The 25374-nt window shown below is 32.6% G+C and overlaps 2 protein-coding genes, 1 non-coding gene and 2 pseudogenes across 3 annotated transcripts; 4 read left to right on the top strand and 1 right to left on the bottom strand.

Moving 5' to 3' along the window:
• Nucleotides 1–87: 87 nt before the first annotated feature.
• Nucleotides 88–188, top strand: LOC148764365 (U6 spliceosomal RNA). Its single transcript, XR_016024873.1, has one exon. It is a non-coding gene; the product is annotated as a U6 spliceosomal RNA (small nuclear RNA).
• A 2435-nt stretch (nt 189–2623) lies between these two features.
• On the top strand, nt 2624–3322 carry LOC148764364 (secreted RxLR effector protein 161 pseudogene; annotated as a pseudogene).
• Nucleotides 3323–10718: 7396 nt separating this feature from the next.
• LOC18610166 (rhamnogalacturonan I rhamnosyltransferase 1-like) lies at nt 10719–14295 on the top strand. The gene is made up of 8 exons (XM_007045678.3): nt 10719–11019; nt 12011–12078; nt 12153–12241; nt 12720–12885; nt 12956–13245; nt 13473–13677; nt 13783–13940; nt 14067–14295. The coding sequence occupies exons 1-8, from the start codon at nt 10719–10721 to the stop codon at nt 14293–14295; spliced, it is 1506 nt and encodes a 501-aa protein (XP_007045740.3).
• Nucleotides 14296–15754: 1459 nt separating this feature from the next.
• Nucleotides 15755–15851, top strand: LOC148764363 (U6 spliceosomal RNA; annotated as a pseudogene).
• A 272-nt stretch (nt 15852–16123) lies between these two features.
• Nucleotides 16124–20339, bottom strand: BIM2 (BES1-interacting Myc-like protein 2). The gene is made up of 7 exons (XM_007045677.3): nt 19916–20339; nt 19628–19712; nt 18918–18987; nt 18706–18801; nt 17540–17925; nt 16863–16989; nt 16124–16684 (listed from the first exon to the last, which is right to left on the bottom strand). Exons 1-7 carry the CDS (start codon nt 20046–20048, stop codon nt 16589–16591), a joined length of 993 nt encoding a protein of 330 aa, XP_007045739.3. The 5' UTR covers nt 20049–20339; the 3' UTR covers nt 16124–16588.
• Between the last annotated feature and the right edge of the window lie 5035 nt (nt 20340–25374).

Genomic DNA, 25374 nt, shown 5'->3' with positions numbered 1-25374 from the left:
TCATTGAGGTTAATAAAATCGTTTTATTAAAAAAAAAGTAATAAATCTCATAGCACCGGCTGTTTGAGTTGGTGATAAACAATTGCTTATTTTTGAAGATACCTAGATAAAATTGAAACATCACAGAAGATTAATATAACTCCTGCATAAGGATGACATGCATAAATCAAGAAATGATTCAAATTTTTTCTACAATTGAGCCAAAAAAGTTTAGAAAATTAAACTATTGCCCAAACTTAAACTGAATTGAGTTTGTTTATTTATTAATTGTTTCTTTTGGTGGAGAGGAAGCCATTCCTTTTAAAAAAATGGATTCATGACAGAGAAATCATGTAACACCATATGAGTCATTAGCCTGACAAATTGAGATGTAAGAAGGGCAATTAAAGATTGTCAAATGAGGAATTAACCACCCCTTGAAATCTCATAATCCAAGGGGAACTGCTCTTACCATGAATTCGGTTAACACTAGGACCCCAAAAAACCAGAACCGTAGATAGCATATACAATAACCAAATGAAACTGAAAGAAAACAGAAAGAAAGAACAGGATGGACAACCGAGTAAGAATGAAGTTTCAGGAAACGCCAATGCCGGTCTTATTTCTTCAGCCGCCTTTTAGCATGATCAGATTCCTCTCCACTGCCCACATCTCTAAGACGTGTCATTGCCTGATTGGGGGAATTCTGTGGATCCTGTACAATTATTGTAGCCAAAATAAGAGCCGCAACAACTTTATACAAGAACATGGAACAATAAAATCCGACAACAGGATCGACAAACAAGAGCATTCCAAGATGTTGATAATGTAAGGCAATAATATTGTTGTCCACATGTAAAATTTTTCTCCTTCGGACAATACTGTAGGTCCTATCTATTTACATCAAGTTTGAAGGCCAAGCTGGATCGAAGAATACATTATCAAGGTATTTCAGTCCAACAAATACTGACAAATAAAATTAATTTGATAAAACTAAGGTTCTTTTGATGCTTTTTTTCATGTTTTCGCAATTAAAATAAGCCATTAGAATATACAATTGTTAACTTCTTTTATTCTTATTTTAAACAATGAATATGAAGAAAAAGATACCTAAAAATCAAAGGGAGGTTCGAAAGGAGGGCTAAGAGGGTGCAATCGTCGGTATAAAATCTGTTCTTTTCACCAAAAGATATAAAGAATACAATAATTAATATTTGTCCCAACCCCATGAAAACAATTACTATGATTAAAAATTAATGTTTATCATATGATTTTAATGGAAAAAAATATTAAACTAATAAAGAATGATCATGGTGGTGATTTGACAAGAAATAATTTCCTTTTTAATGAAAGAGTAAGTTTTATATATATATATATATACATAAATTTTATTTGCTAAATGCCAAAGTCAAATTGACTTGGGCTTTATGATTACATAAGAAAATAACATGAAAAAAAAGTAAATACCACCCCAAATCCTAAAGACATTCAAATTAGGGATATTGAATGTCAAGAACTACAAAACTCAATTTACGCTCAACCCCTTGACTGATACACAAAATCGTGATATAAATTCCCGACCAACCTGTCCAGGCTTAATCACGTCCAAGACAAATTGAGTTGTGTCCGAGACACTTGCTGTCCAACTGTAAACTCAAACCACTTGCTATCCGACTAAAGATAGATCCTTTAAAAATCCAAAAGCAATGTACATCAGATTCCCACTAGTAAAGAAATTATTTTTAACTAAACCACCCAGCCGTATTCAGCCCAAACACTCCTCCAGCAACCTTATTGTTTTAAATTCAATCACATAAAGATCAAATTTAGATCAACTACTATATTCCTTAAGAAAAGATTAACTTGCACACAAACCCAAACTTCTCAACTCAATTGACACCTTACTAACCGAATATACACAACAATCTGTCTTTCCTATTAATCCCAGCTTTAGCTAACAAATCAGCCTCTTCATTAGCTTCTCTGAGCACATGTGTTACCTTGCACTGAATTGTTAATCCCTTCAGTTGTTCGATTTGCACTAATAAAACTCTTAATCTCCAAGGTGCATTCTGTGACTTGTTGAAACATATCACGGCATTACAAGAATCACTCTCGATGCATAACCTTGCATGACCACACATATTGGCACTAGAAAATATCAACAAAACCTCTTTTAATGCCATAATTTCTGCAAGATTAAAATCCCTCTTACCAATAGATTTTGAAAAAACCAGCCATATTGTACCATGATGATCTCTCAAAATTCCACCAATTCCTGCTTCACTAGAACTCCCCGAAGCTGCTCCATTTATATTAAATTTCAATTATCCCTCCTCTAAAGGAGTCCATGCAATAGGACCACGCACCGGCACTGCCACCTTCTTCTAAATCATCTTAACCATATTCGGCCATAGAAAAATCTCTTCTGTTTGCTCTTTTAACTCAGGCCATCTAGCCTTCAACCAAACTCTTCTTTTGATTTTGTGGAGAATGTTATGGATCAATGTATATACCACAAGGTTAGTGGGAGTAAATCATCTTTTTGGTTTTATATGTGGATGATATTTTACTCGCAACTAATGATTTGGGGTTGTTGCATGAGGTGAAACAATTTCTCTGTGAACATTTTGCTATGAAAGATATGGATGAGGCATTTTATGTCATTGGCATTAAGATTCATAGAGACAGATCTAAAGGTCCTTTGGGATTGTCTCAAGAAGCCTATATTAATAAAGTTCTTGAAAGATTTCAGGTGTAAGATTGTTCAAGCAATGTTGCACCTATTGTGAAAGGTTATAGGTTCAGTTTGAGCCATTGTCCTAAAAATGATCTAGAGAGGGAAGGGATGAAAAATATTCCATATGCTTCAACTGTTGGAAGCTTAATGTATGCTCAGGTTTGTGCAAAACCAAACATTGCATTTATAGTTTCAATGTTGGGAAGATATCAAAGTAACTCGAGTTTAGACCATTGGAAAGCTGCAAAGAAGGTTTTGAGGGACATTCAAAGAACTAAAGATTCCATGCTTACATATAAAAGATCCGACAATCTGGAGGTAGTTGGATACTCAAATTTAGATTTTGCTGGTTGTGTTTACTCATGTAAATCTACATCTAGATATATCTTCATATTTGTTGGAAGAGCTATATCTTGGAGAAGTGCAAAGCAATCTCTAATTGCTACTTTTACCATGGAAGCAGAGTTTGTTTCTTGCTTTGAGGCTACATCACAGGGTATTTGGTTAAAACGTTTCATATATGGGCTTCAAGTTGTTAAGTTTATCTCAAAGCCATTGAAATTGGATTGTGACAATTCATCAGTTGTGTTCTTTGCTAAGTAATAAGAGTAGAAGTCAAAGTAAACACATCGACACTAAATACTTAGCTGTAAGAGAGCACATAAAAGCAAATAAAGTACTCATTGAACACATTCACATTGAGCTGATGATGGTGGATTCTCTAACAAAAGGCATGACACCAAAGTTGTTTAAGAATCATGTTTCACAAATGGGACTTAGTTCTATCTTGTCACATACCGTTTGAATTAAGATGCTAGCATATTTTATTGAGAAACTCTTAATTTTAATTGTTTTCTCTTTTTGAATTGTATACAGTTATTATGAGAATAACAGTTGTCTTTTGAGAACTTGGAATAAACATTTGAGGTGTTGCGAAAAGGATTTTTGCATTGTAATACATGGAAGGTAATAGTTGTTTTTAGAGGACTTACTACCATGATTAGTGCAATTTATTCCTTTTGTTTTAAGCATTTGGCTAATTAAACTAATATATTATGTAGATATTAAAATAACAAATGTTTGGACCAAGTGGGAGAGTGTTGGAATTTTAGATTTAATTTAAGTCTAAAATTCAAGTGTGGTCTTTATCACGTATTTGTTATTATCTACCCAATATTTATCTCTCACATTTAGTAAATGATAATATTAGTTTAAGGGGTTTATATAAAGTATATTTCAAATTTTAGATAAAGAATTCCTTAGAGTTGGAGAGAGATGAGATTTTCTTTATGAAAGGAAGTCTATAATGGGTTCATGACACAAGCAATTCATTAACCCTGTATCCATTGCTAGGAATTGCATTGGGTCATAAGATTTCGTAGAAAAAGTTTTTTATTTTATTATTCCTTTCTTATTGAAATGGCTAAAGATTTGCATCGATCCTTATTTATTTCTGCTGCTATATTATTTGTAAACATATTTGTTGGGAAATTGCGGAATTGTCTCTAAAGAATTGCCCAAGACCTTATTCAATCAATAGAATAAAGAAAGAAAGAAATCAAGCACACCCACAAGAACACAAGAATTTACGTGGTTCGATCTTTTTATGACCTACGTCCACGGGCACAGCAACAGAGAAAAATCCACTAAGAGAAAAATCAAGAAATTACAAGAACAGTCTCAAACTCATAACCCTTATCCCTCGTACACCTAAATCACTCTCTCTAAATCTAGGTGATAATTATTCTTTAACTCATAGGGTCCTTTTATAGTGTCAAATACAATAACCTTATCCTAATATAATTAAGAATCTTATCCTAATAGAATTAGGAATTGTTATTCTAGTCTAACTAGATTTAAATACTATTTTATAAGGTATACTAATTTAATTAGAATTAAACAATCCTAATTAAATCACAATTCAAGACTATCTTAACAAATCTCCACCTTAGGCTTGAATTCACCAAGCTCCACCTTACTAACCAATCTCTGTCGACACCGCCAATGCCCCAAAAGGCCTCAAGCACTATGAACACCGATAAAGTCCAAGCAATGCTTGAACTTTATCCCAGAAACTGACTTAGTTAGCATATCTGTTGGATTTTCATCTGTAGCTATTTTCTTTACTACAATGTCACCTTTAGAAATAATCTCTCGAACGAAGTTACACTTGACTTGGATGTGTTTGGTTCTCTCATGAAACATCTGATTTTTAGTCAAATGTATAGCACTTTGACTATCACAAAACATAATTGTTTGTGCTTGTTCAAAACCAAGATCACTAACCAAGCCTTTAAGCCACAAAGCCTCCTTCACTACCTCGGTCACAACCATATATTCAGCTTCAGTTGTAGACAAAGCAACGGTTGATTGAAGAACTGCTTTTCAACTGATTGCAGATCCTGAGATAGTGAACACATATCCCGTTTGAGATCTTCTACTATCTAGATCACCAGCAAAATCTGAATCGGAGAAGCCAACCACATTACAACTAGTGTTTGCACCTCCTTCATATACTAAGCCAATATCTATAGTGCCTTTTAAATATCGAAAGATCCACTTCACAGCTTGCCAATGTCCTTTTCCTGGTTTATCCATGAATCTACTAACCATTCTAACAGCATGTGAAATATCAGGCCTAGTACATACCATAGCATACATAATGCTACCCATTGCATTAGCATAAGGAACACGAGTCATGTACTCTTTCTCATCCTCCGTTTGTGGTGATAAACCAGTTGAAAGTTTTAGGTGTAGTCCCAATGGAGTAGTCACAAACTTAGCATCTTACATTCCAAAACGTTTTAGTACCTTTTGAATGTATTTCTTTTGTGACAAACATAATCTCGACGCTCGTCTATCTCTGACAATTTTCATACCCAATATTTTCTTTGCATCACCTAAGTCTTTCATCTCAAACTCACCACTAAGCTACTTCTTTAAAACATCAATGTCTGACATACTTTTGGCAGCAATAAGCTTGTCATCCACATACAACAACAAATAGATAAACGAATCATCTGGAAGCCTTTTATAGTAGACACAACCATCATGTACACTTCAGTGTACCCATGTGCCTCCATGAACATATCAAACCTTTTATACCATTGCCTAGGAGATTGTTTTAAGCCATATAATGACTTTTTAAGTAAACATACACAATCTTCCATACCTGGAACAACGAATCCCTCAAGTTGTTGCATGTAGATCCACTCTTCAAGCTCACCATGTAAAAACGCTGTTTTGACATCAAGTTGCTCCAACTCAAAATTAAATTATGCCACTATAGCAAGCAACACGTGGATAGAACTATGCCTCACGACAAGAGAGAATACTTCATTATAGTCAATTCCCTCTCTTTGTGCATAACCCTTTGCCACAAGTCGTGTTTTAAATCTAACATTTTCAACCCCTAGGATCCCTTCCTTTTTCTTGAAGACCCATTTGCATCCCACAACTTTTTGGCCTTTAGGTGGTTTCACAAGCTCCCATATTTGATTTCGGTGTAAAGACTCAATCTCCTCATTCATAGCAGTTAGCCATTGAGAATACTCGATACAAGTAATTGCCTCACAATAAGAGTAAGGCTCATTAGTCTCTACTTCTTCCGCCACAGATAAAACATAAGAATCAAAATCACGCTCCACACAAGTAACAAAATCATCAAACTTCTAAGGAGCTTTTGAAATCTTTCTAGATCTGTCTGTAGCAATGCTTCGTTGTTGTATATGAGATACCGATTCTTGTTCCTCTTGTGATTCATTTTGGATTTCACTATCATCTTGCACTGTCTCAGGAGCATTGATTTCAAGCTCTACCTACTTGTCCACTTCTTGGTCTAATGAGATTGCAATTCTAGATTTTATCACATGAAGTAATGCAAACTCGTCAAAGGTAACATCTCGACTTAACATAAACTTGGGGGATTTTGGATCAGTACACCATAGTCGATAACCTTTTACCCCAGATGCATAGCCTAGGAATATGCACTTCTTTGCCCTCGGCTCAAGCTTACCATCATTTACATGAGCATAAGCAGGACAACCAAATACTCTCAATATAGAGTAATCAACGAGTTTACCTGACCAAACTTCCTCGGGAGTCTTTAATTCAATTGCAGTTGATGGAGACTGATTTACCAAGTAGCAAGCTATGTTGATAGCTTCTGTCCAGAATACTTTAGATAAACCAGCATTAGAAAGCATGCATCTTGTTCTTTCAATAAGTGTTCTATTCATCCGTTCTGCAATACCGTTTTGTTGTGGTGTTTTGATGACAGTGCGATGTCTAATGATTCCGTCATTCTTGCAGAATAGATCAAACTCACCTTTGTAAAATTCCAAACCGTTATCTGTTCGAAAGCGCTTGATCATTTTCCCTGTCTGCTTTTCGATCAATGCCTTCCATTGCAAAAAGGTGGTAAACACTTCACTTTTAGCCTTCAAAAAATACGTCCATACTTTTCTTGAAAAATCATCAATAAATGTTAACATGTATAATGATCCACCTTTTGATGCCACAGGAGAAGGACCCCATAAATCTGAGTGGATGTAGTCTACTGTACTCTTGGTTCGATGTGTAGCAATGCTAAATTTCACTCGGTGTTGTTTGCCATAAATGCAATGTTCACAAAAATCTATCTTCCCAGTCTTTTGACCACATAGTAAACCACGCTTACTCAATTCTGTCATTCCTTTCTCACTCATATGACCTAATCTCATATGCCATAAACGTGTAACATCATCATCAGGATCATGGGATGAGACTACAGAAGCAGTTCCAATAATCGTACTTCCCACTAGACGATAAAGGCCATCGGATAACTTACCTTTCATGATAGTTAAGGCTCCTTTAGATACCTTCAAGACACCATCTTGGCCACTATATTTGCAACCCTTCTTATCTAACAAACTCAAGGATATCAAATTCTTTTTCATGTTAGGTACATGTTTCACCTCAAGTGCCCTTACTATACCATCAAACATCTTGATTCGAATTGTGCCAATCCCAACAACTGAGAGAGAGAAATTATCTCCTAATTGTACAGTGCCCATATCAAAAGATTGATAAGTTGTAAACCAATCACGCCTAAGACATATGTGGAAGCAACAGGCCGAATCTAAGATCCATGTATCCTTCAAGTTACCATTAGTAACTGCAAGAACACTATCAGCTTCCTCAAAAGTATCAAAATCATCTTCAACTATGTTTGCAGTATTTTCAGACTTATTGATCTTTTCATCACCCTTGAATTTAGTACAGTCTTGACGAAAGTGACCTTTTTTGCCACAGTTCCAACAAATCTTTCCTCTTGATCTATATTTGGATCTAGATTTACCTTTTCTGTCTAAACCTTTCTCTTTACCTCTACCTCTATTTACAACCAAACCTTCTGCTTGATTTTCATTCCGAATACCACCAACTTTCTTCTTTAATTCTTTAGAATTTAAAGATGCCCTTACATCCTCGAAAGTGAGAGTGTCTCGACCGTATAGCATAGTATCCACGAAGTTTTCATACGATGGAGGCAAAGAACATAAAAGAATTAGGGCTAAGTCTTCATCCTCAATTTTAACATCGATATTCTTTAAATCAAGAATAACTCTATTAAATTCATCAATGTGGGTATTAACGAACGTACCTTCACTCATCTTGAGAGTATACAATCATTGCTTCATATAAAGCCGATTCGTCAGGAACTTGGTCATATAAATACTTTCGAGTTTAAACCATACTGCAGCAGCAGATTCTTCATCCGTGACTTCTCTTAGCACCTCATCAGACAAAGTAAGGAGAATAGCACTATGTGCTTTTTTCATAAGGTCATCTTTCTCACCATCAGATAAATTCGAGAGAAGATGCTCTTTTCCCTTCAGTGCCTTCAACAGTCCTTGTTGCATTAGCAATGCGCGTATCTTAATACGCCACAGGCTTAAATCGTTTCTTCCATTAAACTTTTCAATCTCATACTTGGTCGACGAAGTTGCCATACCGAGATTCAAACTGACCCAAGATCTTGAAGCTCTGATACCAGTTTGTTGAGAAATTACAGAATTGTCTCTAAAGAATTGCCCAAGACCTTATTCAATCAATAGAATAAAGAAAGAAAGAAATCAAGCACACCCACAGGAACACAAGAATTTACGTGGTTCGGTCTTTTTATGACCTACGTCCACGGGCACAGCAATAGAGAAAAATCCACTAAGAGAAAAATCAAGAAATTACAAGAACAGTCTCAAACTCATAACCCTTATCCCACGTACACCTAAATCACTCTCTCTAAATCTAGGTGATGATTATTCTTTAACTCATAGGGTCTTTTTATAGTGCCAAATACAATAATCTTATCCTAATATAATTAGAAATCTTATCCTAATAGAATTAGGAATTGTTATTCTAGTCTAACTAGATTTAAAGACTATTTTATAAGGTATACTAATTTAATTAGAATTAAACAATCCTAATTAAATCACAATTCAAGACTATCCTAACAATATTTGATATGGTTTAACATATAGTGATGAGCACATGAAAATTTAAGTGAGTGATTATTGTAGTAAGTTTTCTGCTCGACTTTAATTATTGTTATAATCTCTGTTATTTGATGATGAATTTCTTTTAGAATATTTTGATAAAGAAAATGAATCAAGACACTATATATAGATTATTTTGATTCGCAAAATTTGACGAAGTTAAAAAAAATTGCAATAAATCAATGGGTTATTATCAAAATTTAGGAAAAAAAAAACATGGCAAGACAAACATGGTGGAGTAAGATCGGTATCTTTTTTTTCCTTTTTTATGACAAAGCTCATGTGCACCCACAACCAACCTACGTACTGCCAAGGGCGAAGCGTCCCATTGCCTTGGGCCCTCAAAATTTTTAAAATATTTTATATATTATATATATTTTTACTAAATCTTTTAAAATAATTTTTATTAAATAAATAATACAATTAAAAAATAATAAATTGACTTTATCATGGATACTACGATCTTCCAAAAATTATAAAATATTTTATTTACTATATATTCCTCTGACCATTTAATGAAATTTGAGTCAGTAAGTATATTGTTAGTTATAAATTTTTACCCAATATGTTAAACTTATCAAATTTAAAAAAATAAAAATGAGTTTATTAATTTAAACCTACTAAATTTTAATATAAATCTAAATCTATCATAACAAATTATATTTTAACAATCTAGTTCAATAAATAACATATTATATCTCAACAATACAACCAAATAGCTCAATATATTAATTAACAATTCAAGAAGTAAATAAAAAATAAGATAGAGAGTTTTTTCAAAAAGTTACACATTTCGTGTATAATATATAAAATAAAAAAATAATTTATTTTGAATTTAAAAAATTATTTTTTTCGTTCTTGCATGTAAAAAAAAAAAAAAACTCTTATAGTTTCATTCAGTTATTTATATATATATATATATATATATATATATATATATGATTAAGTCATTATTATTAATATTTTTTTTAATTCAATATCTTATAAAATTTATTTACCCTTTTTTTCTGTTTACCTTTCCTTTAAAAAAGCTGTAGCTCCGTACCTGCGGACTGCTACAGCAAGGAAAACTGTCTGCCAAAGCAATAATGCACATTGAATACATGTTAAGTGCTGATAAAGACAAGAGAGACACGCTAACATGAGTTTTGCATGCACCAACACTGACAAAAATCGAAACGTAGCCTCGTAGGTTCCGTGACCTACATGGTTTAGGAAGTAGCATGAAGCAACTCATTCCGTACTTATAAATAGCCATTCAAGTACACCTATATATCCCTAGCAAGATTCCAATCAACCCCACACTAGTTTCCCCTCCCTTGTTTCATAATACATAGTTTTTCTCTCTTAACTATTTTATATTATACTGTGATTTAAATATCGATAAAATTTGGTATTATATAATATTTAGATCGAACATATTGATAATTTTATAAGAAAATATAAGTGTTTTTGTTTGTACGAAGATGGATCAACGTATCAAGATTAATTCTGATTATGAAGATTCTAAATCTGTTGTGAAAGAGGTGAAGGGAAAGCACAGTGAAGTAGAGGTGATGAACTGTAAAGGTATTAGAGGGATCAAAGCTAGAAAGCTAGAGACCATGGCTGCCTCACAGTCGCAGCCTCCTGCAATCAAGTTCTGGGCAGCTGCGGCCTTGGTCTTGGTAACCCTGCTGTGGGTTTGCGTATTGCAGCTGGCAACGGTACTCAACGAGGAAAATACAGTGTCATCTTCGTTCTATAATCCCTTATCGTCACCAGAAAGTGAGTGTTGATTTTTTTTTTCTTTGGAAAGGTATGATTTCATGTTGATTGGATAGTATGTGCCAAAGAATGACTATTTTTCATTTGTTTAGATCGTATCTACCTTAATTCTTTGGGTGATTCTTGCATTAGTATTAGAGTTTTATAATTCTCGATATAAACTAAGCTTAATATTTCTTAATTTCTCCAAAAAATAAAATAAGAATCTTTCTATTAGTAATGAGATAAAAAAAAAGAAAGCACAAAAAAAAATGCAATATTAATTTATTTACCAATATCTTAATCTTTCTTAATGCAATATTTCTTAATCTTTCAATTAAGGATTCCAATATCTTTTTATTTTGATTAATCGAGCAAAATTAATGAAGGCACAAAAAATGCAGAATGAAAAATATTTTTTTAATAAATTTATTTACCTAGAAAATGACTAAATCTATCTAACTAAAAAAAATGATAATTTTTGTTGATTTTATTTGTTGTTCATCTTGTGTGAGGTTAGTTTTTATCTTGATATCTATTTTCCGTGATCAATTTTTTTAATTAATTATGACTAAAAAAATAAATTAACTAAACTAAAACATTACATCTTCGTATCAAAATTTTCAAATATTATTAGATTTTAAAATAAGTATTTAATTGTTTTATATTAAAAGTTTGGACCTAAATAACAAAATATATTAGAATATTGGTCTTAGAAATAAAAATTACTAGTAAATTTATATTTTAGAAATTTCTTCATGAATGATTTCGCATGTTTGAAGGATTTGATTAATCATTTGTTCTTTTATGGCGGGGGGATTGCTTATTGATTCATGTGCTTTGTCTTGACTTTTGCAAATGAATAGGTGTTGGGTGTTGCTGTCAAATCTTCATGACAGCAACTTTTTCTTTCAAACCAAATGCCTACATATGTAGGGAAATTAATAAAAACTCCAACAAAAAAAAGGTGGGTTATTGACAATGTAATGTTTCTCATGCGTGGTGGCTACAGGGATTTATAAGAACAATGGATATCTGGTGGTTATAGCCAATGGAGGGTTGAATCAAAGACGACTTGCTGTGAGTAATTTCAATTTGTAGCTAGCAGTACTTTGGGGCATATTAATTACTTTTTTTTGTGTTGATATTTACAGATTACTGATATGGTCGTGATTGCAAAGTATATTAATGCCACGCTTATTGTTCCTCTATTCGATAATGGAACTTATTGGAACGATAAAAGGTTGGTGAAATATAAGTTTTTCTCTCTTTGATATCTAATAATGTTTAGTACTACTCTTGTGAGATAAATAATGATTGAGAATTATTGAATTGTTAAACTTGATCAACTAAAAATTCAATAGTTACATATAAATGATCAAAGATTATGATAGTTATTCATCATGCATAACAAAAGATCATTTTTTTTTCATTTCATAAATTTTATCTTGCCATTCTTAAACTTGGTACTTGAAATCTAGAATTAAATCTTTAAATTTTAATTATTGAAATCTATATTCTAGTCCAATTATAACAATTACTTCATAACATCCTAATCCCCTATTTCTCTTCAAAATGCCATGCACCAAGGGAAACCTAGTACATTGTCTTGCATAATCCCAAGGGTTTGGATTATATTAATCATCTTAAAAATGTGACTTTTAATTTGTTTAGCAGTTGATAATTAGCTAGTTAACAAGCATTTTTTCTTGATATGGCAGCACATTTGCAGATATATATGACCTGAATCATTTTATTACATCTCTAAGGGATGAAGTTCGTATAGTGGAAGAGCTTCCGCCAGAGCTAAAGAGAAGAGAGGAATCAGAGTCAATTTATTCCATGGTTCCCATAAGTTTTGCCAGCTTGACATATTACTATGAAAAGGTTAGCTCCCCTCTTACTTGTATCAAGCTGCTTCTTCTTCTGATGATGATGGCAATTTTTTTTTTTTCAGGTTATTCCTCGAATACAAAAGCGTGGGGTCTTGCATTTCTCTCTAACTGACGCAAGGCTAGCCAACAATGGGCTACCAGATGAGGTCCAAAAGCTTCGCTGCAGAGTAAACTATGAAGCATTGAAATTCACTCAGCCAATTGAGGAAACAGGTAGAAAAATTGTTAGTCTCCTCAGGCAAAGGGGACCTTTCTTGGTTCTTCATCTTAGATATGAAAAAGACATGGTTGCATTTACTGGTTGTGTTCAAGGTTTAACTAAAGAAGAGATCAAAGAGGTTACAGAAATGAGGTGAGAATTAATCTAATCCTATCTTTAATTTGTTTTTTAAACTGAATAGGTATTAGAATACAGCTTGATGTTGTGACTGTGATTGAAATAATTTGGCAGGTCTTTAGATACTTTTATAATTGATAATGCAGTTATCATAATGAAATTTGATGATTGCGATTAAAAGCACTCTAATCTCAATACCAAACAAGCTCTAAAGCCAAATGTGAAAACTTTGGATTAATCAGGTACTTCTATGAAGGGTGGAAGCATAAACCGATTGATGCTAAAAGGAGGAGAGAACATGGTTCTTGCCCATTGACTCCCGAGGAAACTGCTCTTATATTGCAAGCATTGGGTATTGATAGGAATACCACAATCTACATAGCTGCCGGAAAAATATACAATGAAGAAAAGAGAATGGCAAACCTAGCAATGGCCTTTCCAAATCTGGTCAGTTGAATGAAAATTTTGTAGTATATTTCAACAAGTTAGCTTTAATTATCGACTGATAATTAATTCACGGGCTGATTTTTCTTGATGTGGAATGTGAAATAGGTCAGGAAAGAGCTTGTATTGGAACCCTCGGATCTTAAGCCGTTCCTCAATCATGCAGATCAGATGGCAGCATTGGATTATATTGTTGCAATAGAAAGTAATATTTTCATTCCTACCTTTGGAGGAAACATGGCTAAAGCCGTTGAAGGCCATCGTAGGTACTTATTCTAGTGTTTCTAACCAAGATGATGGTTGGGGTTTACTCATTCAATCCCATTGACATTAATTGATCATTTGACATGAATATTATTGGCATTTAACTCATCTTTTTTTTTTTTTCTCAGATACATGGGATTCAAGACAACAGTTGTTCTTAACAGAGCGTTTTTAGTTAGGCTGATCGATGACTACAAGAAAGGAAGGCTGAGCTGGGATGAATTTGCTCTACTAGTGAAGAAATCTCATGAACATCGTACTGGGAATCCAGGCAGAAGAAAGGAGATTCCTGATCATCCCAGACTTGAAGATTTCTTCTATTCTAATCCACAAGAATGTCTGCCACCAATTTCCTGATCAACCACCAATAAGTGCTACATACTTATAACCATAGCTTTCATTTTTGTGTGTCTGATTTCATTCTTTATTTGGACATCAAATATCTATAAATGTAGCCATACTTTAAATTAAATGTGAATATACTCATAAATAAGTCTATACATACATATATATATATATATATATATATATATATATATATATATATATATATATATATATATATATATATATAATGTAGATCATAAAAACCTGATAAAATTTCAAAAAAGTATCCTGGAAATGATAGAATTTGTGAAATATGTAGCATAGAAAAAGCTAAAAGAGTTTCTTGTAAACTCATAGTCTCAAACTGCATATTAACTTTGAAAAACGTTGCAACTTCATTGTCAGGAATAAAACCTGTAGCACCAGTTGTTTTATTTAGAACAATGAGCTGGTGACAAACAATTGATCTTGTTCTCGGATATATCTTGAATTTAGAACAATGAGTTGGTAATAAATAATTGATCTTGTTTTCAGAGATATATCTAAGGATTGTAATAGGTATCTTATTACGGGGTACTCGTGGGTACCCGACCCTATTATATAAAGTTAGGATACCCTATAATCGGGTTCATGCATAATTTTGCTGCTTGTATTGGGTTCGAGTTGAGTTCGGGTATCCAATACCCAAACCTGATTATGTTTTTCTTTTTAATTTCATATAATTAAGAACAAACTCATATTATTAATTAAATTAATTCATAAAACTATAATTATTAATTAACTTATAATATATTTTAATGCATATACTTTACATATTGTGTTAATTTATGAAGCATATAATTACTATTATATATATACTTTAGATATAAATATACTTACTTTCTATTTTGTGTTAACATTACAAAAATTATAACTTATAAAATTATTAATTTTAATATATACCTTTATGTATATAAACTTATAAAATAATTGTGAGATTAGAATAATTTTGGATCATGGTTATTTTTTTAAATTTCATGGACAAACCCATATAGTTAATTAAACTTGTAATGTTTAAGTTGTTGTTTCAGTATTTATTTTTAGTTATTTAAGTTAATATTTGAGATAATTGTTCTTGATTATTTAAATTTAAATTTTATTATTTGTATGTTTTTATAGATTTAATGATTAGTGAATTATATGAAATATGGATGAAAATATTATTATATATAGATAGAGAATGAATTTAAGTTCAGATAATTGGATTTCAATAATTTTTTACATAATCGAATTTTAAAACGAATTTGGATAATTATCAAATAGTGGGTATGTATTACGATTCAGATTAAAGTAATAAATTTAAAAAATATTAGAATAATTATAGAGTTCATATACTCATTTATTAATCAAGTTCGGGTATCTCGAAATTAATGGGTATCTTATTAATCGTTGACTACCTTAGATATATCGATAAAATTGAAACAACACAAAAAGGATTAACATATTGATCTTGTTTTCGGAAATATATCCATAACATTAGAATGACTCAGAAAAAATTAACCTGTGCAAAGATGACACGCATAAATCAAGAAATGCTCCAAATTTTTTCTATGATTGAACAAAAAAACACCAAGCTAGAAAATTAAACCGTTGCCCAAAGTTACCCTGAATTGAGTTTGTTTATTTATTGATGTTTTTTCTTTTGGTGGAAAGGAAAAGATTCTTGTTTTAAAAAAGATTTAAGATAGAAATCATGTAATACCATGTAAGCCATTAGCCTGACAAATTGAGATATAAGATGGAAATTAAAGATTGTCAAAAACAAATCCACATATTGGCATTGATTGGTGATATAAAAGTTGACAAAAAAAGGGACAAATTGATACCTAATCATTGATAGTTTTATTAAAGTAAAGCTAAACTGCTAAAGTTATCCGCCCACTGGTAAACCATCACATTTCAACCACCAAAAAAAGGTGCAAGAGAAAAGGAACAATGAGTCTGTTCAGCTGGAAAAAAGGGCATCAAGAGGATTTGCTCTCTCTCTCTCTCTCTCTCTCTCTCTCTATGTATATATTTAAATCAATACGTATGATACACCCATGATACAGGTAATCGTATTGGCATCCCCTGAACAGAAATCCGAGGAATTAAACCCCCCTTGAAATCTCATAATCTAAGGGGAACTGCTCTTACCATGAATTCGGTTAACACTAGGACCCCAAAAAACCAGAACCATAGATAGCATATACAATAACCAAATGAAACTGAACAGAGAACAGAAAGAAAGAACAGGATGGATAACCGAGTAAAATTGAAGACTCAGGAAACGCCATTGCCGGTCTTATTTCTTCAGCCGCTTTTTAGCATGATCAGATTCCTCTCCACTGCTCACATCTCTAAGACATGTCATTGCCTGATTGGGGGAATTCTGTGGGTCCTGTACAATTATTGTAGCCAAAATAAGAGCCGCAACAACTTTGTACAAGACCTGGTGTATATTGACTATTTCCACAAAAGTAGCTGTAATGGTCTACCAACAAAAATGGAAAAATAAAACCCTACAACAGGATCCACAAACAAGAGCACACCAAGATCTTTCTCTATCTCAGCCTTACCTTAGCAGATGTTCCTGATGTTAGCCCTCTGTTTGCACGCTTTCCAACATCAATCTGCACTGAGATGTTGGCCTGTGACAGATCCAAACCTGCGCTCTGAAGTGCTTGCGTCAAAGAGTTCAATAACCTGGTCGACATTAAAATCCAAAAAGATTATCAACTTATAATTCAGCACCCTAATCCTAAATAAAATTTTGCTAAGTCAAAAAGTATTAGACAAGGTCTCCATTCCCCATCAAACAACAAAAGCATCCTCAATGGTAAATAAGATATACACAAGAAATGTAACAATTACATCCACAGAGGGGAGGAACAATTCCTCTAATTCCTTCAAAGAGGAATGGATATATGAAAACAAATAGGATAAATTCATGCCTCACTTCTCCCCCTTATTTGTGATTCAAGGATTATGAAACTCTCTAATACAGTCAGTTGCAAACCAGATAACAAGCAAAGACCAACAGAAACATAAACCTTGACGCAAGAACTAAGTATCTTAAACTTATGACCAAAAAATCCAACAACATAAGTGCTTCATAATTTAGAGAAAACAAGAGCAATGATGTAAAAGTTTGCAAGGGGGAATATCCAATCATGAACAGAATATATAAACGAAAGTAGTTAACCAAGTAATTGATGTGCCATAGTACTGAATAAGCAAAAGAAGATACACCCACCCCTGAGAGTATACACTGGAGATGCTAATTCTTCCTCCTTCAATAGTCAGATCATCTTGCTGATTCAGTGTATCGCTGTTGATAAGACACTCCGTCGATTGAGCCTCAGAGACTGGTAGCTGAAGGGGACGCACAAGCACATTATCAGCTCGGATGGGCAGAGCCATTCCCTTGTTTGCCAACTCGAGTTGCCGATCCATAGCTTTGGATGTAGGATCTCTGATATGATCAGATTCTACAGGATCCTGTGCACTTGTAATCATTGTGGGGGGGATATTGATGTTATTCTCATCAAACTTCCCAGCAAATGTTGACCCTGGGCCAGAACCATTTTTAATAGCTTGTGGGTGACCAACAAAACTCTGCACACGCCAGTGACTATTTCTCTATTCAAGTAAGGAAGAAGTAAGTTACTAAGAAGTTTAATACCACAAATAAGCACCACGTACAGATGCTTTCTTCAAGACTGAGCAGATTACTACTACAACCAATTAACAACTAATAATACAATTTATTTCATAGTAGGCATATAAGGACTAGCACCATATAGATAGCTAGATACTCTCACACATTAAATTATTGAAATAATTGATATGGATTTTATAATCAGTAATATACAAACAAATAAATCAAGTACATTATGTCCTACTTCAACAAAAAATGCTGCAACACATAAATACAATTGCTTAAGCAATTGTTTGCTCATCCCAAAATTTTACGCATATCACCGAAACCAGAAATAAGCCCAGCAAAATATCATGTACATCATTAACAAGCCTAATGTAACTCAACTTGCCATCAGAGATAATAATTTAAAAAATTTAAAATCATAAAATACCTAATAGCTTAACAAAGAGGATAGACACTAATCATGCTTTTGTGCTAGCTAATCCATAAACTACAGCAATACGTTTAAATGTGTCAGAAATACAAGTGGCTGAGGCATCTGTATAGACAGTTTGGCAAAGTTTATCAGATATACCAAAGGCTAACATAGAGGTTTTTTCTATTTCAATAGCATCATTGTAAAGGATCAATTTATTTCTGGATATATACACACTTCATCATGAACATGTCTTTTAAAACTACAAATGAACTGCTTAAGCCACAAAAATAACATATTACTTAAACCCCATAGGCAGAAAGCATCCAGTATGAATACATACCCATGGCATTAATTTCGTGGGCTCAGAACTCCACCCCTGGTATGAACCCTCATATTTTTGAACCTTCTCCTGTAAAAATTGGACATACTCTATCACCTGCAGAAGAACATAGATTCAATCAACAAATTTGAAGTAGAATTTTCTTAAAAATTAAATACTAGATAGATAAATAATTTATATGAAAATTTTTCATTTCCAGATTCATGACATACCTCTAGTAGGAATGAAGCAGTATCTCTCTTTTGATCAGTGTTCGGTATTAGATCTCTCAATATTTGAAATCTGAAAGCATCAGAAATTTTATCAGTATTACTATTGACAAAGTTAAGCAAGCATCATCTTCTCACAACCTCTCTTGAATTCAGAGAACATCTGCAGGAACTCAACAGCACTTAAATTTTGGTTCCAAGGCCTAATGCAAGCAAAGGAACAAGCAAACATTCTTCAGTCCCCTATTTTATATATGCCACCACAACATGACCAATAACATCTTAACTTCAGGTGCCATTTCAAGTAAACATTTTGAACTAAGCTTAACCATTCTCTTGAACACTTCACCTGCACCTCCAGTTCCTAACACAATTGAATAGCTTTACACAAAAAGAGAAGTCTTCGACTAAAGTTCAGTAGAATCATCATCAATTCACAATACAGTCAGTTAGCTAGACAATCCATTTCCTTTTCAATAGTCATATTTACCCATTAAAAGTAAGCCAAAGCTAATAAAGTTCAAAACTTTATTAGACTCAACCTATCACAAGCCATTACAATCAATGGTTTATGCAATTACCAGAACTCATAACTTGACAATCATATAGAATTGCTTAAAGGGTATGACTAAAAAATTACTAATTTCCAAAAATAATAATAATGATATAATAAGAGATGGACATAGAAACTGGAAGAAAAGAAAAGAAGATACCTTTCATTAATCTTACTCCTCCTCCTCTGCTCCGTGACAGAGTGTTTTGATCGTATAGCGTTAGCCTTATCACTGTTCTTCCCATCTGCTTCCACACCCCAAGGAAAACAAAAAAAGATAGGGGAAAAATATAACAAACCGAGGAACAAAAAAAAATACCCAGAATTCCAAATTCAACAAAAGAAGAAAAAAAGTACCCTTTAATATCCAATCACGTAGAAATATCATAAGGAAGAAAAGCAAAAGAGGGATCTGGGTTAAAGAGTGGGATCCAATCTAATACTATACCTTTATTGGTGTTGTTGATGTTGTTAGTGGCGTTGACAGACATAGTTTGATTAGAAGAAGGCCCTTGTTTCTTGGAACCAAACTCTTCTTCCTCGTACTCTTCCTCCTCTTGACTTCCCTTTCCCGTTCTCATTTCTTTTCCTTCTCCAGACGTCACAAACAAAAGTATATATATACTATAGAAAGAACCCAACACAGGTAAAGATTCAAAAAAAAAAGGAGAACTTTTAAGATTGATAGATAAAGGAAGAAAAAAGGTTAGGAATTGGAGAAGAAGTGGGAAGGAAAATATGGAGTTTCCTTGGTTGGTTGGTTCCCGGCGAGAACAGCAGTGTGGTTAAACTAATTTCTGCCTCTTTGGCTGCATTTTTTTTTTTTTTTTTTTTTTGTCTGGAGGAAGTGGAGAAAGAGATGAGATGTGGGTGACTTCACCGTTTTCCCGTGAGGTTTACTTAAGTATGGCCTTAATTTGTCCTTCACGTTACGTGGGCCCAACAAGCCTGAGAAAAATATAGAAAAATTGTTTTATATATATTAGAAAACAAAAAAAATATTTTAGTATCACGAATCTGATAAAAATAAAAATATTTGGATATATAAATAAGAGTTTTTCCGATTGAATCGGAATCTTTTGAATTGAAGATATAAACTCATAACAAAATCATAATCGAGATAAACCAATTAGATAATTGACGTAAAATAGAATGTTACAAACTTTATATTAATATTACTCTACCTTTTTTCAAATGATTTATTGATTTTAAAAATTATTTTTTATTTTAGTATATTTTATTTATATATTACAAAACTAATGTTTACAATTTTTCTCATGATCTCATAATTAAATTATTGATTTTAGATTTAATCGAAGCAAAATATCAAATTTCTTTTGTTTATATTTTCTTATTTTAATTGTCTATCTACTAATTAATAGCAAATATAGACAATCCTTTTTTTTTGTTTAAAACAAAAAACCCTAAAAGAAGAAGTATTAAATTGACCTTACACTAAAACAAAATTAAGAGAAATTATTTTTGAGGGAGAGCATCCTGCCTTCCTTGGCATAGTTTTGTGGAGGAGTGGGCCTTTGTGGGGTTCACGTGACAGAGTAGAATGAGACTCAAACTCACATTGATCACATGGCTACAGCCTTTTATAGTCTTTGGTACAAGCCCAGCTTTTCTTCAATGTATGCTTTGATGTGGCTACATCATTTCCTCTTCTCTCGTCTTGCCATTATTTTGCTGCAGCCCATACTACCTTCTCTTTAAGATTGTCTCCTTGTGTTAGAACCCTGAAAATGAAGTTCATTTGACTTCACTGCAACTGTATTTTCAGGCAATTTCACAGTTTAAAGTCTATTAGAATTTCACAAAGATATTGATGAAAAGGCAGGAGGCCTCTAGGATAAGCAAGTGTGTTTTGAGCTGGAGGTAGGGGAACTTCCATCTCTTTTTTACGAATCCGAAGAAGAACAGCGACGCCATGAACAAGAAGGTAATAGGGGGGGGAGAGATTCTGGCGGACAAGGATGGAAAATGGATCGAAATGTCTGGTAAAAGTAACATGAGTATCTAACATAAAACGAATCCATAATAGATGAAAAGATTCTTATCTTATTTATTTGGTCAGGATGCCCTAACTTAACAGAGAATCAAACACGAACATAGTTAAAATTTTAGAACCGATATCTAACTTACAATCAATATCTTTCATTTTCCACCAGTTCAATAATTTCTTTTTTTTTAGAATATATTGAATAATTTTTCTCCACAGAGATAGCCATGCAGAGATGCATCTATACAGTATTTGTCGTGGCTAAGGAGAAGAGATCAAGTAGAAAACCGGCCAATAGCAGTATTCTAATATTATATATATGTGTGTGTGTGTGTGTGTGTTTTCAGTCAATCATTTCATTGCATGCCGTTTTTCTCGTTTATTTTCTGCAGTTCCATGAAAGGTTGACCTTTCAGGAGAAAAAAGACAAGGACGTGATCATATGAAGAAGAAGCTGAAGTAGCCAAACTGCAAGGTTATACATAGGAAAATGGATTTTTGGTATAATCAACTCGATCAAATAGTAAATGAATTGCAATTTTCTTGTCCTTGATTTTTGGTTTCCTACAACTTTTGCAGATATCCTGTTTATTTATCACAGATTTCACTATCTTCTCTTAATTAATTTGACTTTCTTTACTGATTTTTTGGGCATATAAACAAGCTTCAACAAGCGTTTCCTACGGTCATGTAATGTTATGATAATACCAGAATAAATTCAACAAGAGTTGGTATTTCAATGATTCAATCGATATTTTCTTGCTTGCCAAACAGCATGATGACATAGCAATAGGCTATATATGTATGACCTCAATCAGAAATTCAGATGGAATTTACTATATATAGAGAGGAGAAAATCACTCCATTTAGATTTTAAAAATTGAGTAAATGAACACAGCCTGTACAGTAAGATATATGTTTACGGAATCTGGGAAACAATCTTATTAATTATACTAAATTAATCGCACTTTGTGTGCAGTCGAGAAATGCTTGGCTGCAGCTGCCATGGTGGCCTCTGGCCCTGTTGGCGCCGCTGCAACCTTCGTCTTCTTCATATCTTCATCTTCATCAAATACCGGAAGCCATGAAAGGAAGAATATTGATCTCAGGAATGATGAGACTCGACTTTCTTTCCTGTCCTTCATCTTGCTTAATCAATATCTGTGATAGCTGATACTACCCTGCAAGCAAAGATATGATCGTACGGTTAATGTTCCTGGAGAATTATTCTTGTTTGTGGGTGTCTTTGAATCCATTTTATTGACTCTTATATAGGCAAAAGCAGCTTGATGAGCAAGGTAATCAAGCCTAGTTGGTCTTCGGTCTTTGATAAGTAATTTAGATGGAAAGACCCGAGCAAGAGAAAGCACTGAAAGTGAAAGAGACTAAAGCTCCACTCGGAACATGTGAGTTTGACCATGGCTGCTTGGCTCTTACTTTCTTCTCAGGCTTTGCTTTGATTAAATCAAAAAAAGTAAAACACAAATAATTAAAGTGTCAGTCAAACATAAAAAGTGTCAATTGTCACGTCACATGAGGCTTCCTTCAAGCAAATAACATCGAATAGACTTATAATTTAAGGTGAATTGCTTTTTATTTATTTATTTAAAATTTTTGTTTTGATCATTTAAATTTAAAAATTAAATCAAGTTTACTTCATCAACAATTATAAAAATTAATGTTTCAATCACTCGACTGTTAAAAATTAACAATTGTCTTGCATAATTTTTTAATTCAATTAATTTTGATCACACCGCATGTCGAAACACAATGCCATATAATAGATAAGTTGACATAAACATGTCATGCGACCAAGCTCAATTGATCTAATCAAACAGCCATTAACTTCTAAAAATTGAATAATGACTAAATGAGACTTAATTTTTAAAAATTGATTTATCAAAATAAAAATTCTCAAAAAGTTAAATAACTAAAAAAATAATTTACTAGTACTCTGACCAAAAGAAAAGAATATACTCTATATACATATACTTGTCATTGATTTTGAATTAAGATGGATTAGGTATTAAACATTAGTATTTGTTAGCACAGGCCTGGTTAAAATATGTGTTATATTTAATTAAGAAATTTGGTAAACATAGACCAGTTAGCCAAGTTGCTAGCTTGTAGTAAAGGCAAAGACCAACCTGATCGAAACAAGTTAGTATTATAACTATAATTAACAGAGTCAAACATGCCTTTGTGTTCTTTCCTAATAACTATATAATTGAGATTAGAGGCTAAAAATTTCTTGGAAGTTGCAGCTTTGAAGGTTGTTTGGTTTCTCATTTCTTCTGTTTTACAATTTTTTTTTATCAAGAGTTGATTAGATTAATATAAGAAGTCTTTAACAGATATAAAACGATTAACTAAAGCATGAAGGCCACACTTGACTATGGTAATATCACAGACATTATAAGAACATAAACACCTAAATATCCAAATTACAAAGATACGAATCTTGCAAGATAATGCAATAGTAAAAGATTAGATTAATATGAAAAGTCTTTAACAGACATAAACCGATTAGAGAAAGCGTGAAAGTTACATTTGACCATAGTAATATTGTAGACATCATAAAAGAATATAAACATCTAAATATCCAAATTACAGATATATGAATCCTACACGATAATACAGTCATAAAAACTCTCCCAAAAATTGTTCAATTTATCTTAAATTATTTACATAATCCATCCAAGAAACAAAATAGTTGAGAAACACTGAGAAGTAATCAAACAAAATCTGAAAAAAAAAATTGTTTCTCTTAAGGGTCCTCCTAAATGTAATTCTTCTTATATCCAACTATATATCTTTGCCTTTTTGATTTCTTGTTTTTGTTTTATCTTCTCCCATAACACTAGAAGATTATTTTCATGGGTTGGACCTGGGCCGCTTAGGGTTGGGCTAAGGGCTTGTTTAAGTAATAAAACAAACCAGACTAAGTTTGGGTCAGGCTTGAGAGGGCCAACACTTTACAATGGGCCAAATCAACCATAATAAGTTTTTTTTTTAAAATTTAGAGAAGGGAAATTCAAATTCTGTTTTTTAAATAGAAGATTGTACGTTAACTAATAAGTTAGATGAATAAGTTATTTAAGATTAATTAAGAGTTATAAGTGTTTATTGACACCTGTTAACCGAACATTTAATTTATTTTTATAAAAATATAAAATGATGGGAAAGTATTTAAAAACAAGGTTTGTGATCAGAGATATTTTTTCTTCCTCTTAATTGGTTGGATTTAAATAGGAGTAGTTCCAGCATTTCAATGCATCAAAATGGCTTTGATGACTGTTCGGATGAGGTGTTAAACATAAGGAAATTGCACCATGTTTTCCATTAATTATACTCACATGTTTATTATTAATTGATCCTCATTGTTTGTTGCCTGTTCTTAAACAAATACCAAAACCATCTCACCCCATTAACTACAAAAAGGGCAAAAAAAAAAGAAAAAATATATATTTATTCTTTTAAAATATATTTCACCTTTGAATCGAGAAGGGGGAAAAACTTAGACATAATACTTTAAAATGTTCTTGAACGATTTAGAAAAAATTCAAGTGAGTTTTAATTCTTTTACTGCATTCAATTAAATTTTTTTATTTTTATTTTGAATTAAATAAATTTTATAATTAATATTTGATTAATTGTCATTGGTTAAACTATCACTTATTACTTTTATATCGAAGTAGAGGGTGAAAAAACCGTATTATCATGTCATAACAGCATGTCACGTCACCGTCTAATATGATATGTTTGCATGTCACGTCAATAATACATAATATAAAATCACAAATAATAATTATTCAACCATTAAGTATAATGGTCTGTTTGATTCAAAATAAAAATATAAATATTTGATCAAATATAACAAAAGAACAATAATTTATTTAAAT

This window comes from Theobroma cacao, chromosome 2, assembly GCF_053813885.1.
Source record: "Theobroma cacao isolate CCN51 chromosome 2, ASM5381388v1, whole genome shotgun sequence".
In the NCBI taxonomy this organism is placed as follows: Eukaryota; Viridiplantae; Streptophyta; class Magnoliopsida; order Malvales; family Malvaceae; genus Theobroma; species Theobroma cacao.
Note: the sequence above shows the minus strand (reverse complement) of the source record. Positions and strands in the feature narration are given on the sequence as shown.